General features: G+C 53.5%; 6 protein-coding genes across 6 annotated transcripts; 4 read left to right on the top strand and 2 right to left on the bottom strand.

Annotated features, from left to right (window-relative positions):
* Nucleotides 1–813: 813 nt before the first annotated feature.
* On the top strand, nt 814–2976 carry CONPUDRAFT_154345 (cytochrome P450; the record flags this gene model as incomplete). Its single annotated transcript, XM_007771097.1, has 12 exons — nt 814–1000; nt 1073–1202; nt 1261–1449; nt 1522–1673; nt 1733–1842; nt 1899–2016; nt 2077–2090; nt 2147–2336; nt 2388–2444; nt 2511–2535; nt 2589–2852; nt 2931–2976. The coding sequence occupies 12 exons, from the start codon at nt 814–816 to the stop codon at nt 2974–2976; spliced, it is 1482 nt and encodes a 493-aa protein (XP_007769287.1).
* A 217-nt stretch (nt 2977–3193) lies between these two features.
* Nucleotides 3194–4151, bottom strand: CONPUDRAFT_57020 (glutathione-S-transferase; the record flags this gene model as incomplete). The annotated part of the gene is made up of 4 exons (XM_007770822.1): nt 3194–3292; nt 3349–3812; nt 3877–3979; nt 4041–4151. 4 exons carry the CDS (start codon nt 4149–4151, stop codon nt 3194–3196), a joined length of 777 nt encoding a protein of 258 aa, XP_007769012.1.
* Nucleotides 4152–6835: 2684 nt separating this feature from the next.
* On the top strand, nt 6836–7697 carry CONPUDRAFT_165871 (uncharacterized protein). Its single transcript, XM_007771096.1, has 2 exons — nt 6836–6931; nt 6990–7697. Exons 1-2 carry the CDS (start codon nt 6920–6922, stop codon nt 7674–7676), a joined length of 699 nt encoding a protein of 232 aa, XP_007769286.1. The 5' UTR covers nt 6836–6919; the 3' UTR covers nt 7677–7697.
* Nucleotides 7698–9540: 1843 nt separating this feature from the next.
* On the top strand, nt 9541–10107 carry CONPUDRAFT_137576 (uncharacterized protein; the record flags this gene model as incomplete). The annotated part of the gene is made up of 3 exons (XM_007771095.1): nt 9541–9687; nt 9741–9911; nt 9965–10107. The coding sequence occupies 3 exons, from the start codon at nt 9541–9543 to the stop codon at nt 10103–10105; spliced, it is 459 nt and encodes a 152-aa protein (XP_007769285.1).
* A 701-nt stretch (nt 10108–10808) lies between these two features.
* Nucleotides 10809–16027, bottom strand: CONPUDRAFT_125033 (uncharacterized protein; the record flags this gene model as incomplete). Its single annotated transcript, XM_007771094.1, has 18 exons — nt 10809–11485; nt 11542–11662; nt 11721–11787; nt 11842–12389; nt 12441–12604; nt 12653–12816; nt 12871–13316; nt 13379–13439; nt 13499–13539; nt 13598–13743; nt 13811–13938; nt 13992–14069; nt 14133–14382; nt 14470–14612; nt 14698–14815; nt 14865–15104; nt 15162–15282; nt 15343–16027. The coding sequence occupies 18 exons, from the start codon at nt 16025–16027 to the stop codon at nt 10924–10926; spliced, it is 4083 nt and encodes a 1360-aa protein (XP_007769284.1). The 3' UTR covers nt 10809–10923.
* A 791-nt stretch (nt 16028–16818) lies between these two features.
* On the top strand, nt 16819–17137 carry CONPUDRAFT_57402 (uncharacterized protein; the record flags this gene model as incomplete). The annotated part of the gene is made up of 3 exons (XM_007770848.1): nt 16819–16853; nt 16910–16997; nt 17063–17137. 3 exons carry the CDS (start codon nt 16819–16821, stop codon nt 17135–17137), a joined length of 198 nt encoding a protein of 65 aa, XP_007769038.1.
* Between the last annotated feature and the right edge of the window lie 71 nt (nt 17138–17208).

Raw genomic sequence — 17208 nt, 5'->3', positions numbered from 1 at the left:
GGCTACCGTGAATCTCCGTGAACGATCCGTGTTGACAAAACGAGATGCCCGGACCATCCCTTCATCTCAGGGAAATTAGTCCATGGGTGGTCACCGGTTACTCCTTGAGGAGAACGCCTGACGCTACCCCACGGCAAGTGAACGTCCGCACGGCGTACTTCGGGCCCCCTTTCGGATTAAACGACGAAATACGGCACGTTGTTGCAGATGGTCGCAGTCAAACGAGAGCTTCGTGGGTCCGACTCCGACGTGGGGACCCGAGACTACCGGAAACTCCGGTAGCGGAGTTTGAAGTGCTCCCGGAGGTTCATCCGCGCCTCTCAGAGGCGCGGCTCGACAGCCAGCGACGACTCACCTGAACGTTAACGTTAACACTCGCACCTGCAGATGTTGCAACCTCTTGACATACATAACACTCGGTCTCAGCATAAATGTTCTGGCGCTAACATCTCACGGTGCAACACCTTCCGACAAGAATCTGACTCGGGAGGCAGCAAACGTCTCCCTGGGTGCTGAACCCGCGTAACGATGTCGCTCTGACGACATGCTTACTTGATGGTGGGAGAAGTCTTGCCCCAATGTCTGGCTTAACTGAGACGAAGACACTTTTAGAACGCGCTCTGAGCACTGATCGCCGCGGTTCCGTTTTGCAGTGACTCAAATGCCGATAGCACGACGCTATATCGACTCATGCCGGCGGCCCCGAGCCAGGAGACGAACGATACGATGTCAGCCCGATCCCAAACATATATGTATATAAGGTACTTCTACACGTCCAAAATTTACCGTCTTAATAGTTCTTATATCACACTCATGTCACTGACATACTCTGCAGCCGCATTGTCCCTTGCCATCGTTACGTACGCAGCGACCTCTCGACGCCGTCGTCACGAGAAGCCCCTCCCGCCTGGGCCCTCTCCTCTACCGCTCATTGGCAATGTCCACCAGATGGATGGGTCAGAACCGTGGCTAACATTCACTGAGTGGAAAGATGGATATGGTGCGTACGTCCATATTCGTTCGGTTTGCCGCCGCCTAACGCTGTGTTTTCGAAATTCTGCCTGTAACATAGGCGACGTCGTGTACTGCTCCCAATTTGGTGTAGAATCCGTCATCCTCAATACCGAGGAGGCAGCTCGGGACCTTATGGAAAAGCGCTCCAGCAACTATTCGGACAGGGTGCACTCGTCGCTCAGGGAACCGTGAGCTATACGTATTTACCTCAGTATCACGATTTGCTCACCATTGCCTACGTCGTAGATATGGCCTCGACTGGGACACTGTCTTCCTGCAACATAATGAGACGTGGCGCTTGCATAGACGTGTCGCACATCAGAGCCTACGCGAGCATCACGTCGACGTCTTCCAGCCGACCCAGCTACGCTTCTCTGAGGCGCTCCTTAGTAACTTGGAGAAGCATCCCAAGGACTGGCATCAGCATCTCGTCAGGTAAACACTAATCTACAGGTACCGATACGCAGGCACATTAGCTGACAATATACTTTGGGGTTGAATGTACAGGTACGCGGGCAGCATCATGGTGTCCGCCCTCTATGATCACGACGTGGCGCCTGCAAACGACCCGGTAACTCAAGCAGTCACGGCGGCTACGGCACTAAGCAACAAGCTCGCTACGCCTGCTAATATGACTCTGATTACCTTCCTCCCGTTTTGTAAGCGCGCTTCGTTCTCGTTTAGAAGGCCTCTCTAATGAAGTATATTTGAACGCCAGTGAAGTATACACCGACGTGGCTGCCCGGTGGCTGGAGGAACGCTGCCGAAGCGAGGAGGACACAAGGGAGGAAGTTGAATCAGCCGTTTGAGTATTTGAAGGAGAAGATCGTGCGCTTTTTATTGCCCGCGAGTTGGAAGATTCTGACCATACATTTGTCTCTCAGGCAGCTGGAACGGTTGGCAACACGATCGCCCTGGACGCACTGGAGATGTTTAAGGGTTCGGACAAATTTGGAGACTACGAGCAGTTGGTCAAGAATGCGTGTGCAACTATGTATGGTGGTAAGCACTTGCACGACTTTACATCGTTATGTCAAATTCACGTCGCATTTCTTTCTCAAGCTGGTGAAGACACGGTACGCATCGATCGTTATCACCCTCATAAATATCTTCTGCTAAATCACAATCGCAGACAGCATCGACCCTACTTGTCTTCTTTCTTGCAATGTGCCGGAACCAACACGTTCAGAAACGTGCCCAAGAAGAGCTCGACACCGTCGTTGGCATGGACCGTCTTCCTGACTTCAGCGACCGTGATTCGCTGCCGTACATCGAGGCAGTCTTCAGGGAGGTACGAAGATGGCACCCCGTTACACCGCTTGGTTAGTTTATAGTTTCGTTGAAGAAACATGCAACGCTGACGCAGCTCCTAGGTATCCCGCATGCTGCGACAAATGATGACGTGTATCGGGACTGGTTCATTCCCAAAGGTACATATTCCGCCTCCATCTGCTCGCTTTGTCACGGATGCTAATCCATATCTCTTTATTCTACAGGAACCACGGTGATCGCGAACATTTGGTACAGTTACCTCCGTCCATCTCAAACCTTTGCTAAACCCCAACACAACGTAGGGCGATGTCCCAAGACCCCACACGCTACCCCTCTCCAACCACATTCGACCCCACACGCTTCCTCGACCCAGCGACCGGGCAGCTCACCAACGATACGCTCATGTTCATCTGGGGCTTCGGCCGGCGCATATGCCCCGGGCGGCACTTTGCGGTGAACTCGGCGTGGATTGCGATCGCGAGACTCCTGGCAAGATTTACGTTCGAGTTCGAACCGGAATTTATTGAGCGGGGCGCGGAGGTGAAGTGGGCTAATGCTACGACTTCGTGAGTGGTTTGGGTTGGTTGGCGTGTGAATGTAGAGTACTGACTGCTCTGGAGGGTGCCTATGAACTTCCCGTGTAGGATCACGCCACGGAAGCCTGCCAAGGTGGAACGTGCCTCCGTGTGATCTCAAGAATACAAATTGAGGGTCAGTTTCGGATTAGTCTCTGAGTATCAGCCTTTGCGGTTTTAGACTTCATTGTGCAGCATACGAAGTAGAATGGACGGAAAAGACATGAGATTGAATATTTTACACTTATGTCTACAAATCTGATAAAACAATAGTTTCGTATGATACAAACATTATTGATGTACTACACAACGGACTGCCGTGGATCAAACTTTCATGGAAGAGGTTTACCCTCTCTGATAGCCTTCGCTACTTCACTGTTCGCTGTGCCCGCCAAATAGCGATCATAGATGACCATGAGCTTGTCTTTGTCCTGTGCATACAGCGGGATAAGAACACAGCTGACATTTGTAAGAAAATAATACTTACGCTTGTCGTCTTCACGACACTGTCCCTCTTTTCCAGTAGGTCAGCCCATCGCGCGTAATTTTCGCCTGCCCCTTCACGCTTGTACTCGCGATACTCGCGGAGGACATGGTCGCGCGAGACCCAAGGCACGTTTAGCACGTCGACCAACCCGAATTCCTCACCAGCAAAGTATGGACCCTTAATCTCCTCCGCGAGCTTGCGCTGTGCCTCGTACAGATCCTGCCGGGCCTTGTCTTGGTCTTCCTTGGTCTGAAGCTGGAGAAGCCGATGCCACGCCGGGATGATGTGCTTTGACGTGTGATCTGCCCAAATGCGCACGCGGGCCTTTTCGTACGGGTCCTTGGGAAGGACGTGCGGCGGCCGGTCCAGATATACGTCCTCGAGGAATTCGCAGAGAACTGTGGACTCGTACAGAGGTTTGCCCTGGTACTCGATGGTGGGAACGAGTCCGCGAGGGTTGAGTTCTGGGGATTTTTAGTGGATCGTTGGCTACTATGGCCAGGATGGAGAGTGGGACGGGAGACTTACTGAGGAAAGACTCCTCCTTAGCGTACGGGTTCACCTCCTTGTACTGGTAGGGAATGCCCTTCTCTTCGAGGATAATCCAGACGCGTTGATTGAAGGGACAGAACTACGGTCGATCACCATCAGATCTGTCATGCATGGCCGATGCGAATGAACGTTGGACGTACCCATCCTGACCAGAAGACCAGCTCTTCGGGCTTTTGATGCGCGTCGACGGTCTTCTTCGCAATACCGGTGGCTTCGGGATGAATGTTGTGATCAGGGAAGGTGCTAGGCATGCCTGATGCTGAAGTGCGGTTGAGAGTGTATCGAAGTTTGTGAGAGGAGTTCAGTGTGAGGCGAGGACGTTGCCGTGCTATAAGGAGTGACATTGGCTTTGCGAGTAGCAAATGGCGCACGATATGTCGTCATTCTCAAAGGACGAGATTGTCAGCTTGGTCTCACGGACCACGGCGGATAGCAACTTAGTGACCGTGCATTTAGAATCCAGATGCGATATCGCAAGACATTGAAGGTAGTCTGTCGGGATGCTGAGCGTATTGAAACGTCGAGATGAAGTGATTCGTCCAGAACAGTGTTGACGAACCGTTGGACGTCAAGGTGATCCTCTGTAACACTCTGTTGATTCTGTTCCCACGGTCGCAGTGAAGGCGGCGGGCCTTGGCCCACGGATGTCACAGCAGCGACCATCTCACTGGCATCCGAACCCCCAGAGCATTTATCCCTTTCATGGACATACACCAAGTGAATTGGATCGTCAGGCCCAGGAACAGTGGCGTAGCTGCTATCCTGCCGTCTACGAGGTTCTGACTCGAGTTTCTTTTCTTTTCTTCGTTCTCTCTAAAAGCTCCACGGGCTTGATTCTCTTAGCTCAGTGTTGATGTGGTGAAGGAATCACTGCGACATGATGCGCCTTCCCAATGTAATGCTACGAACGTTTGAGACATCCTAAGCGCGTCATGGATTTTGACTCGCAGGCAAGCCTTGGTCTTGACGCGCGCATTTCCAGCCTGATCTTGCAAATGGCAGTAACGATCACGGTAGTTTTCCATCGCATATGCTCCAAGGCTGCTCCAAGTGTCGGCCCCGTGCCTTGAGTCTTGACAGATATGAAGCAGCACATTGTCATAAGGTACGTCTTGCATGCGTCACAATATGATAGAAATTGATATTCTGACGCCTGCAGCGCATCTTCTAGCCTGGTTTACTACTTTTTTGCCCGCGATAGTTACGCCCCAAGATAGCCATGGATATGTTCAAAAGGTGCCAGCAGGGCAGTGGATACCGAGTATGCTTACGATGGCAACGGAGAAAGTACGACTGCTCGTTACAGTCAAGAGCCCGCGACAGAATACCGTATCTGCGCCATCATCACGTTGCAATAATCTCATGCCTGAGGCACTGACGTAGGTTTAGCCCTTTCAGAAGCTGGACCGACTCACCAGCGCTCAGAAAGACAATGTTTAGCATGGGTCACTTCCTGTCACTTCCCAAATGCAATTGCCTGATCCTGTCTGTCCGATCATTGAGCCAAGCCCACCGGCAACGGCCGTTGTCACTCCACATCAACTAATTTTACCCCACTTCGAAGGCGTCAAGGAACAAGGTTCTCTCTCGCTTTCACGTCATCTTACGTCACGCCGACGTCGGCGCTTAGGCTTACCCTCGGGATAGAATTGAGTATAAGTATGAGCAGTGTTGCACATACCAAGCGACCATCATTCTCCGACATAATGCTCTCCAGACTATCACTCTCCATGACACCCATGAACGGCACCGTCGCCCATCGTCCACAAATCCTTAGACAGGTATCTTCAAGTATTCCCCGTGTGAACGCTGGCGGCAACAAGCCGAACCATCCTGGAGAACACATGAGTCAGGTTCGTGAAATGGCAGCTGCTGGCGTACTCGAACGCATGGTCTCACAAGAACCGCGACTTCCAGAAAAATCAGTTGAGACAAAGAGACCCGCTGTGATGACACCGGACGTCGTCCACTAACTCGCAGAGCTCATAATATGCAGTGAGTTGATTCGCTCGCACTTCGATACGATAACCTGACTGACGTAACCTTTAGCTTTACTTGACCAGTCTCTGGAGGTAGAAAATCCTATTGGCTCCATCTGAAAACGAAGGCTGCCATTCTGCAGCGCCCGACTAACTCGGACACACCATTGTCGATGTGGCGTATGTCGCTGCCGTTGTTGGATCGGTCTATATAGCGCGTCCGTGAGCCGAAGACAATCTTTCATTGCAGACATTTACGATTTCCCGCGCGTCACAGCGGAATGACCGTGGAAGATCCAGAGGGAAGTCTGCATGTATTATACACCATCCTCTATCACTGCATCGTATGTATCGTATGTAGTGTGCATGATTCACATGCACGGCTTTATTGTCACCAAACACTGGTGCTACCCCTCGTTTCTCTGTTGTGCCTTCGCGCTCAAGGTGATGTGCTGACGAATCTAAGCGGGAGAGGCTGCGAAGCGCCTCGCTTGATGAAGGTTAGGGAAGTCAGAGGTAAATGGTGAACATGCACTAAGTTCCTCATGGTCGCTCAGGAAGGCACATCATATCGTATCCGTCGCACAAGGTTCAAGTACCAGAGGTGACCTCTTTGACACGCTGCAGGCCTTTTCATGCGTTAGCGTTCATGTTGCTCGCGGACTCAGGCTCGCACTGCAATCGAAGGGCGTGAATAATGTTGGCGCCAACGTAGTGTAGCTGGTGGTGCCTCGTCAAAGCTCTGGTTCTAGATCTGGGAACAGGGGCTTGAGTACTAAATTTGGGCTGAATTAGCTAATTTGGGGCGAAATTTGTGGCGAAACACGCGTTCGCGCTTGCCGCAGTTGGGTCCAAGCCAACATTCTGGCGCCTAAACATGAACCAAGCGCACTGCAAACACGTTTTGACTTTATCTCCTTGATTTTTCACTGTCGCTGCAAGCGATTTAACTCCTTCCTTTCAGCATCAAGGCGCGAGGCCAACAACGAGAGCTGTACGACAGCACTACTGTAGGAGAGAGGAGACGGAAGCTTGCCGACATGGCCGCAATGGTGCGTTACCAACTTCCTGCGCGTTTCCTCTGGTTTACGCTTCCGCCGCGACGTGTAGGATGTCGACGAATCAACGGTCGACCATTTCTCGCAACGTCGGGCGCAAGACACTTTCTGGCCAGCCTACACTCTGATCGATAACCTTCCCAACGAAATCTTGCTTACCATCTTCCAACTCCTTTTCGACGAGGATCGCGAGAGACGCAAAGCAGATACCGAGTACTACAGCAAGGAGGCGGTGGATACTAGGAACCCTAAGTTTTGGAAATGGAAAGTGCGCCGTCCCAAATGTACCACCCTCTTCCCCCTCTCCCCTGCTGCTGTCTGCCACAAGTGGCGAGCCGTTCTCGCTATGGAACCCGCCTTCTGGACAAGAGTTGTCATCTTCGTTGACAAGGCGGGCACACCTGCCTCGTTCATCCCTGAGTACTTCGCTTGGTCGCGCGACAAACTTATAGACGTGGAGATCACGCGTCGTCAAACCCAGAACGGGTGGTATCGTCCCGATGACGAGCACGAGAGCGCGCGCGTAGAGCACGTCATGATGCATCTGCAGCATCATCTGCACCGCTGCAAGAGCATCCGGCTTTACATCAAGTACAGGACATCTCTGCTGGACGCGGTGCGCTATTTGGTGGGAGAAGCTCCTCACCTGCGGAGATTGGAGTTATATGCTCGGAACCGTGACACGGAACGGAAGATCGAACATCAACTTGTGTGCCCCGCTTTGCCTTTGTCTGCGTAGCTTGTCTAATAAATGTACTCCCTTTGCTTGATTGGCTGTTTGACGCAACGCGCTTCGGAGCCAATCGTGGCTCTACTTCTGGATCCAGATGAACAACTTCATGAACTCTCCGTATCGCGAATTCTCACGTTCTACTGGGGGTCTCTAGAGCCCTAAGCATGGCTTAGCCTCGCCTTGAGTCACGTCGGCTAGGGCTACTAGTATTGGTTGAATGATCTTGCTGTGGCTATACATCGAGTCCAGACGCGGTGACGACCCTGGTTGTGACTCGTGGGGACACCGTGTCACGATGGGCTTGCGGTCATCCAGGACCGTAATTTCACAGCTTTGGCACATCCAGCAGCGATCCTGCTTTGACACGCTCTGCTTCACTATCATGGTCGGCCTTGTAACACACCGACCATCCGCGGCAGGGGAGCCTAACGGCCAGCAGTCGTACCGATGCTCTGCTGAATAGAGCTTCGATTGGGACTGCAGGAACACAGAGAGCTTCGGCTCTTGCGGAATAAGAGAAAGCCACAGCGTCACGCATAGAAGTGCTACGTCGCTTCGGAGTTTTGCACAACGGTTGGTTGCAGACACACTTCGGAGATCTTTGTAGTCCGGCGAGGCGGCCAGACCAGCAAGAGTTTGCAGCGACTCGAACTCAATGGAACCATCGTTCTTCGCGACAGTGTTGGGCCGGCGGAGGCCATGTGGGTTTGTGGCTACGGCGATGGGCTGCACCGGGCATGCACAATTAGAATATCGACACGTCGTAAGTGAGGGTTTATTTTCGACTCAAGTGAAGTTAGCGACTGAGATTCTGGCGCAGATGCGGGACGCCCCCGTCGGGTTTTCCCTACCTTTTCCCTGCTTACTGCTTATTGCTTTACCATCAATATGATTTTCACCTCATCGAAAGTATGATTCCTTGAATGCTTTTATTTCGTTCATGGTGAAAGAAAGTTTTATTCCCTCAGACGCAGCGCAAAAATGTATGGTTTGTCGTGGATACGTTGGTATCGACCGCAAGCCAAACATGTTAGCTCACAGAGTCGCAACTCGGAGCGAGAACCATACCTGATCGGATCAGCCGCTCCCCAAATTATGTCGTCAGCGATATTAGTCCGTCCCACATTCCCCTCTGCAGCCCTGAAGTCGCTTGTACGCTTCTCTACGTCAGAGCGGCGAGTGATATTGGCTACATGGTAATTTGCTCTCTGGCAGTGAATCTCTTCCGGTCGGTGAACCTTGCTTTCCGAGTTCGTGACCCACCTTGTTCTACAGACTTCGGATCCCAGAGAGCACTATGTCTCCGCCAACAAAGACTCCGTGTAACCTCTGTATAATGCACTACGATAAAACACAGGTGGCTTAATCTCGGTCAAGACACTAGAGGAACTTCCATCAATACTTAGGCACCTCGAGAGTGTTGCAGAAGCAGCGGAGCCGATCACGAGACCAAAACGGCCATCGAGGACCGCGCTTCTTATGATTCCTGAGATCTGAGCTCGTGAGGTGACGGCTATGACTTCTTAACCACCTACTGGCACGTGGCACATATGCATTGTAATTGGCTGACCGATCCTCCGCGGGAACAAGAATTACCGCTGGTAACGTTTTCCCGGTAAATCACACTTTAAGCGCATCAGCGCGGCTTCCTTGAATGACCGAGCCTGACCGACCGCTCAGGCCCTGCACCCCAGAGAAACATGTCTGGCGACACAAGTGGTTCTATTGACAAATAGGCGGCCACTCGAACATGCATAAAAGGAGGGCCCTCAAGTCCACCGGGTTCTCATCGCATCTAGTCTCATTTCATTCCACCAACAGCCTTCAAGCCCTTCCCTTCTCTCGTCTCACACACACACCTCGCTCAATCATGCAGATGATCTTCGCTTCCCTCTTCACCCTCGCTGCTGCTGCTGTCGCCAGTGCTGCCCCCACCACTCGCGCTGCTTCGTGCCCTGAGGCCGCCCGCTTTGGCGCTCTCACCGTCACGCCTACCAACGGCCTCGCTGCTGGCTCTGTGCGTTTGCATTATAATTGTCTTCCACCAAGATGCTGACCCTCTCTGCTTAGGCCATCTCCGGAAAGCTTGACCTGACCTGCGCTACGCAGAAGGGCATCAAGCCGGAGTTCATCGACTATTACCTCAATGTCCCGACAGGCAACAACGGTTACGAGGCTCCCATCCTCCTGAAGCACAGCACGCCCGCGAGCGGTGCTGCCTCGGACTCGTTTGACACGACTGTAAGTGATCTTGTCATGTGGTGCAGCCGCCTATCTGATCCGCCGTGTCTCAGCTGCCCTACGCGACCTACTTCGACGCGGGCTACAACGTGTACGCTCAACTCACGTACCCGGTCTCGGGCTCGGACGGCAAGGACTACTACGTCACCGGCGGTGTCCTTTCCCCCGTGAAGATCACCCCCAACAACAACTAACTGGAGTCGTTCACCAGTCGTCGTTGGCCACGCCATAGTTCTGCGCATGTCGGCGGCCTTCAGTCAGGTTGAATGAGAGGTTTTAGGGCTTGAGAAGGATTCTATTTGGGCTTTTTATCGTTTTCCCCATCGATGAATATCGTTACCACTAGTCACTCATTTGATACATTCGTTAATAATTGATTTCCTTGGGTTCATTAATTACGCTGAGCGATGGTGGCACAGTAAAGGTTGAAAACGATGGAGTTCGTTGAGCAACGCGCTACTAATTAGTTCGAGTTACGTTTCGATCTTGTCCGCTCGTTTCAATCTCAGCAACTTGGTTGATGTAGCCCTCTCTGCCACTTCTTACGTTTCCATCAACTTCGGGTCAGTTAATCCAGTTTCTGACATATTTCTGCGAGTATCCTTGCTAGATTGGTCTTGAAAGGGTTTCAACTTCAAATCACGTAGGCTTATTACTACTATTCGTGTCGGTTTCTCGTCCAATCGACTTATCGGCGACCAAACGTTGGTAGCACTCAAGTGGCTCCACCACAGTTTACGGGCAAGTCTGAATCCCAAGGCCAGCAGTCCCAGTTGACAATAAAAGACATAGCCATGGCTAAGCTTCTGATGCCACGGATATTTAGGCTTTAATTACCGCCTTTGCATCAACTCATTTCTTTTGAGTGGCCTCAAGTTGATGTACTCGTATGAATCCGCTGTATATGCGCAATCGATTAGAATCAAAATGCGGGGACACTTGATTGCTCCAGCATGGTTCTACAATAGATGCAAGAAAAAGGGTGTTTATCACATATCATCGTACACCAAAGTCAAGGCAGAACCAATATACACTGAGGCGGCCTTACCGCCTTCTCCCCTCCTTGCCGAGGCGTCGATTTCAGTGGCAGTGGCTGCACTGTCCCAGCCGACTCCTCAGCATTCTCGCCCCGCCATTCTGTCCGCACATCCACAATCTCCACCTCCTCCCCGTTGGCGCCGGTATCTGCAGCTGCGCTCCGCATGTCAAATACCTTGACGCCCGGCACACGGACTGATCCACACTCGAGCGGGATGATCCGCCAGCTAAGCGTGTACTCCATGCCAGGTAAGAGAACGGGTACACGCCCGGTACGCAGGCCTGCGACAAGTATGCCTCCACCAAGGCTCGTGCTCCCGTCCTGCTGCTGTGGGTCGCTTTCCAACTGGACTGTGACGGTCGCTGTACGCGACGGGTGTCGGTTGCGTATTGTTAGGTGCATGTGGGTGGGGACATGGAGCTTGGCGGTGCTTGGTACGCTGAGAAGGCCGATGAGGCCGTCGCGAGGTGGCTGGAGGGTTGGCAGTGCGAAGAGGGAAGTTGAGGGAGGCCCATAGTTGCCACCTTGGAGCACTCTGGTCATTTACAGCGCTGTCAGAAACGTGCAAGCGTTGGAGGGTGCTTGGCTCACCTTCGCCAGGTAATTTCGTAGTACCCCGGTCCGGGTATATATTCGCCGCTCGACATTTCCTCTTCATCGGGGACGAGGGAAATCCGACATGAATCGCCAAACTCGTCTCCGGGAAGATATTCTGGGGATATAGAATGTCAGGTTTAAATGCAAGCAAGGTACCACCAGTGTGAACATACCATCCTCGAACATCTCCTCGCCGGCTTCGTCAAGGAATGCATCCAAAATTCTGGCGCTTATACCATCCTATCCCGAGTCAGTACCCCATCACTTGAGAAGACGGATAGCGATGTCGCTCACCTCTCGGACAAGCTTCGCGCTATCCACCTTCAACCCGACCGGGCCGGCACACTGCACAGTCGCATGCACAAGCGCTTCGCCTGCATCATGCTCACCCCAAGGTGCATCCTCTGGTCCCACACTCGCGTCCAAAATACCTCCCAAAAGCGCACGAGGCATCATCCTCCTGTACCCCACATCGTAGATAACGCGAAGCGCTTCAAGAGCAGGAACGACGAGCGTCTCGAGCATCTCGTTCGCCTCCACATTTTCTTCCTCCTCCGTTTCCTCCGTCGAGTTTTCCGCGCCTTCCTGCGTTCCAGTATCGATCTCCGCGGACTCAGATGCAGTGTCCGGAGTTTCTCCGGACTTATGGCGGGCCGTCTCGTCTCTCATGCGCTTGGTCCGATGCGTAGACTGTACCGACACGTCGATGACACGCTCTCCAGGTGCGCCCGTGCTGAACAGGTGTAGTGTTTTCTGGGTCGACACGCCAGGTGCAAGCGTTCCAAGACGAACACCTTTGATAAGGCTCGCCGAGCGCTGTTCGTCGACCACGATATAGTTGTCTACCCATCGTTAGACCTTGCTCGCACAAAAGAGAAGTAAACGGGACACACCAGTACCGTCGAACGCCGTGGGCTGCAGTAAGGCATCGATAGCCACATCCAGTGTCCGAGAGTCCGTATTTGTCACACTAATGACGATAGGGTAATCTTCGTCCAGCAAAGCCTGTTCGTGGTGCTCGAACGCAAGCGCGAGCTGGTGTGGCCGGTGATGAACCCTGAGAAAAGTTAGCATTGAAACCAAAGTTTAGGGCTGCATGGCTCACACAACGCTGGACCAGTGTTCTCGTCCGATAGGCAAAAACCTGAGCGGCTTCGACGAAGTCAGCCATCGGGGCGTAACGACCGAGTGCCCATGTGAGGCGAAAGATGCGTGCGGAACAATGATGGTCCACTTTCCTTCCTGCAAGGTCACCTCAATCGACTGGACCTGATAGAGGCATTAGTAACCTCATCCGGTGACGCAGCATATTGACGGGCTCACCTGGAGCGTGGCAGGCACGTCGGAGCTGATCTTGCCCGCGAGCACAAGCTTCTCGCCGGCCTTCCAGCGTAGCGAGGTTTCAGTAATGTCCCCGCCACTATCATCACTCCCATCTTCTTCTCCGTCATCTTCATCCACACCTTCGTCTTCCTCATCTTCGTCCCCTTCATCACTACTACTTCCGCTTTCTTCTCCCCCGTCATTACCCTCTTTCACCAGCCGTACCCTTCCGACTTTCACAAGGCGCACCCCCTGCTCGGAACCATCAACCGCTTCGTCCTTGTGCTTCAGCACGATCGGCTTGTGGCCCTCGCCCAACGAGATCTTGATTTGTTGTATGGGCATCTTATCGAGCATGATATGCTCCGGGGTGGAAAGTGTAATCTGGAAGGACGCCTCCTCGCCAACGCGCACCTCCGGCGTCCAGAACACAACGTTTGTATCCACTACGAAAACGTACGTGAGAACGTAAATATTGAAATTATGCTTTTAAGGGAAGACTACTTACGTAGCGGCTCACAATCTTCTTGGTCGATGAGGATCGATTCCGTAGACGGAGGCTCTGAACCCTGATATCGTTTGTGCCCGTCAGAAACCTCACTTCTCCGAGCACATGAGAAAACCTAACCTGTAGGATAGAAACCAGTTCTTCCTGCGCCGTCTCCGCTCCTATGTCGCATCCACTGTCAGCCAATGTCAAACTAAATTGGTGATATAACCAACTTACCCTGACCCGCCATCTCAACAAGCAGCCTCACGGCCACCTCGGTGTCCCCAAGCTTCTGCGCACACGCGTGCCATCGCACAAGGAGAGGCAGCAGAACGTCGTGCCATCTCTCCCGGCGGTACGTCTTTGCAATGCGGCTGAAGAATCTGTCGCATCCCACCACGTCCACGTTGGTAAAAATGTAACCCAGGAAGGTAAAAGAGATGGACGAACTGGCACGCCCGCTCGGTGTCGCCCGCCTGCTCGTACGTCATCGCGATACGCCCCGCAATCCAGAGCGTGAGGCGCCCTTGGCTTTGGGCGCCGTATCGTTTGAACAACTCGTACGCTTTGGTATACAACTGTGCATATTGTCAACAGAGCTCGCTTGACACACAAACTTGTTAAACGTTACCTCGAGAATGATAGTCAGATGGTCCACTTTGCGCTCGTTTGTCAGCCCAGGAGCCGCAGAAGCCCCTTGCGATGTGCCCTAGCCACCAATCATCAGGTCTCAAATATCATCGCCTCGGAGCCTCGTAAACAAACAACCAACCTCGCTCGCCAGGAAGCGCTCACGCCGAGCCTCAGTGCACCGTGCTGCCATGTAGTAGTAGTGGCCAGGATGCTGCAGCGCATGACTGGGATTCACACCGGCGGCACGTCCACCGGTCAGTCCCTCGAGCTCCAATGTCGTTGTTCCAGGAGAGCCTACAGCGGATGGCAGCCGCGGCTCAGGTGAAAACGAGGGAAGGATGAGTGTAGATGCGAGACCGCGTTCGAGAAGTTCGGCAAGGACACGGTGTCTGCGGCGTTGAATGACGGAGTGAGTGATCATCGAAAGAGACGTCGGAGATCGGGTGGCGGTGGTAAAGGGGGTAAATGCAACTCACTGCCTTGCAAGCCAGCTCCAAAACTCGAACGTCTCCTCGCCGATGCCCCATCCTCGCGAAAAATCGGAGAAGCGGCGCATGTGACCCGAATGCCGCGAGAGTGCAAGGGCATGCTCGTTGTTGTAAAGGTACAGCTTCACGATCTAACGCCAGTATTCAGCCATCCATGGTCAAAATTCAACGCAATCCGCACGCCCAAGGGCGCATACATGGGACAGAAGAGCGCACCTTGATGTTGATCGCGTCCGCGAGCACCTTGGCCTCTGCCCACCGTTTTGTCCGCGGCGGAAGGATTGCTGTCGAGCCAAACATGATGAGCAACGAGGCGTACGCATCCTGATAGTGCCTGGCCTCAATGAACGTCCATCCGCGTACTCGTAGTATAAAGTACTCACTTGAGCGCGACCTCATCCTCCCTCCGAAACTCCGCGAAGCATGCCATCTTGTACTCATACCGCACTGTCCATCCCTCGGGCCTCAGAGGACGGGCTGGGGCACCTCCTAGAGGAGAGAGGGGTGTATACGAAGGCGCAAATGAAGAAAAAGACTGTGCGTGCCGGTTACGTTTACGGCGGACGCGTTTGCTATGTGCGGTGTAGTACTCAACCGCAGGTTCGTAGAGGGCGTCTTGTAAGCTGGGGCATAGCGAAGTTTAGGACACCATCATGGATATATGCGCGATTGGTGGGTACCTGCGTACGAACTCGGCGAGCTCTGAGGGCGCAACAGGGCTAAGAACGAAAAGCGCTGCACGTGAGTCGAGCCCGCTCTGCCTTCTGACGAAGGTAAGTCTTGCATCGAGTGCCGGGTCATCTGCATATATGCGTACGTCAAGTCGCTCAATGCAAGATATATGCGCATATAAGCACCTACCAAGCATCTTGCGACTCGCAATGAGGACAACAGTCAGCTTGATGTTCCTCTCGCCCGTGCTCCGCTTGCGCGCCGCGATCTCAGCAGCGAGCTCCAAGTCGCGTCTCCTCTCCTCATCTGCCCTCTCTCGCTCCCTGTCCGCGTCTGGTGGTTCGAGCGGGGATCGTGGCGACGTGCTCGGTGCTTCATACATCTTCAGGAAGAGGACGAAGACGCTCGGGACGAGCGCGGTGTGTTTTCTGATCCATATCGGCGCGATGAGTCCGTCAGGGTGTAGCGGGGAACTCGGCGTGAGAGGTGACAGAGGCGAGTGAGCCGCGGTTGCGGCGGCATAGGGTGACTGGTGAGGATCGTCAGGTGGAGCGAGCTTGCGCGGCGGGAAGTCGACGTTCCTGTCAACAAGGATGATCTGGAAGGTCTTGGAGGCATCCGGTGCCCAAACTGAGGGCTTTCGCTGTGCATCAAGGGACTCGCGAAGGCGGAGAATGAGGGAAGCGAATGGGTCTTGGGAGCGCGAAGGTGTGGATCTGTGGGTGGGCGGCGCGCCTGGCGGTGGCGGGGAGGTGGACGTTTGGGCGACTGGAGGGGGTGAAGGCGTGTCGACGGGGGTTGGAGGAGGATCGAGACCAGCCACGAACATAACGGGGGCGAGCTGCACGAGCAGCTCTGGTGGATACGAGTTCATGGCTTCGACGCAATAAACACTCGGAAGCTCGTCGCGCGATGGTCGAATCACTCACTGTTATAGAACGACCACCGTGCAACAACTCAATGATTTACACTGACGTCAGGTATCCAAAGGTGCTTGTCTCTCCTGGTAACAGACGAAGAACGGTATAATTTACCAAAAGCAAAACATGAGTAAGTGGCCAGTCAGCTGGTGGATGATGTCGAGATGCAAGACGCGATGTAAACCGCCCGTGAGAAAAAACATAGCCCGACATGGAATACCGCTTCCCGTCGGCATCATGCCGACATTGCCTCTCAACCAACTCTCAGCAGGTCTCAGCGTTCAACACAGTTCAGCACCAGGGCATACCTCGGTCCCTGGCCGCGTCGACCGCAAACCTGTCAATACGGTCTTGCAACATTACCGACCCTCGTCTTCACACGTTCGCGCACTGATTCAATACCATCCTAAACTTTTGCGCGGTGTGCATATGGCGTTTGCTCGCGAAGCGCAATGAACTCTCCGGAACTCCTCCGGTGAGCATCTTACAGGGCCTTTCGTCAAGCCACGCATGGAGACACGGTCTAGACACGGATTCCTATGACTGCCGGGCGTAAGCGCAGATTTCAGTCCTGCCTGTGGTTTGCGACGCAGCATCGTAACATACGACGTCATGGAGGCGGATCATCCCCTCTCCATCCATATAAACCCCATGGCTCTCAGATCTCACTTCGCCCCCTCGAACTTTCACCGGCACACTCAGCATCCCTTACCGCACAACCCACCACTGTCCAGATTTTATCGCAATGGCCACCGATTGCACCTGCCAGAGTAACTGCGGGTGAGCACGCATCCCTTTGACCATCTCACCTCTTCACGCGCTCACACCATCTACAGCGCTTGCGGCCCTACCGGTACCGGCTGCGCCTGCCCCAAAAACAAATGCGACTGTCAGCAGTGCGTGAACGCGACACACTCATCCAAGGTATGTTCGGTGTTCCCGAACATCCTTGTATCGCCAATCCCCTCTTACTGATCCCTGTTTCGTAGTGTTCATGCAATGGCTCCGGTGACGATTGCCAGTGCACCAAACAAGGGAAGGCTTGCTCTTGCGGTTCAAACTAGCTTTGCGATGGGCGAAGCCGGCCCACGCTCGCCAATTCGCCTCGTCGTGCCCTCAATAGGCGCACGATGAC

This window comes from Coniophora puteana, assembly GCF_000271625.1.
Source record: "Coniophora puteana RWD-64-598 SS2 unplaced genomic scaffold CONPUscaffold_7, whole genome shotgun sequence".
NCBI lineage: Eukaryota > Fungi > Basidiomycota > Agaricomycetes > Boletales > Coniophoraceae > Coniophora > Coniophora puteana.
Note: the sequence above shows the minus strand (reverse complement) of the source record. Positions and strands in the feature narration are given on the sequence as shown.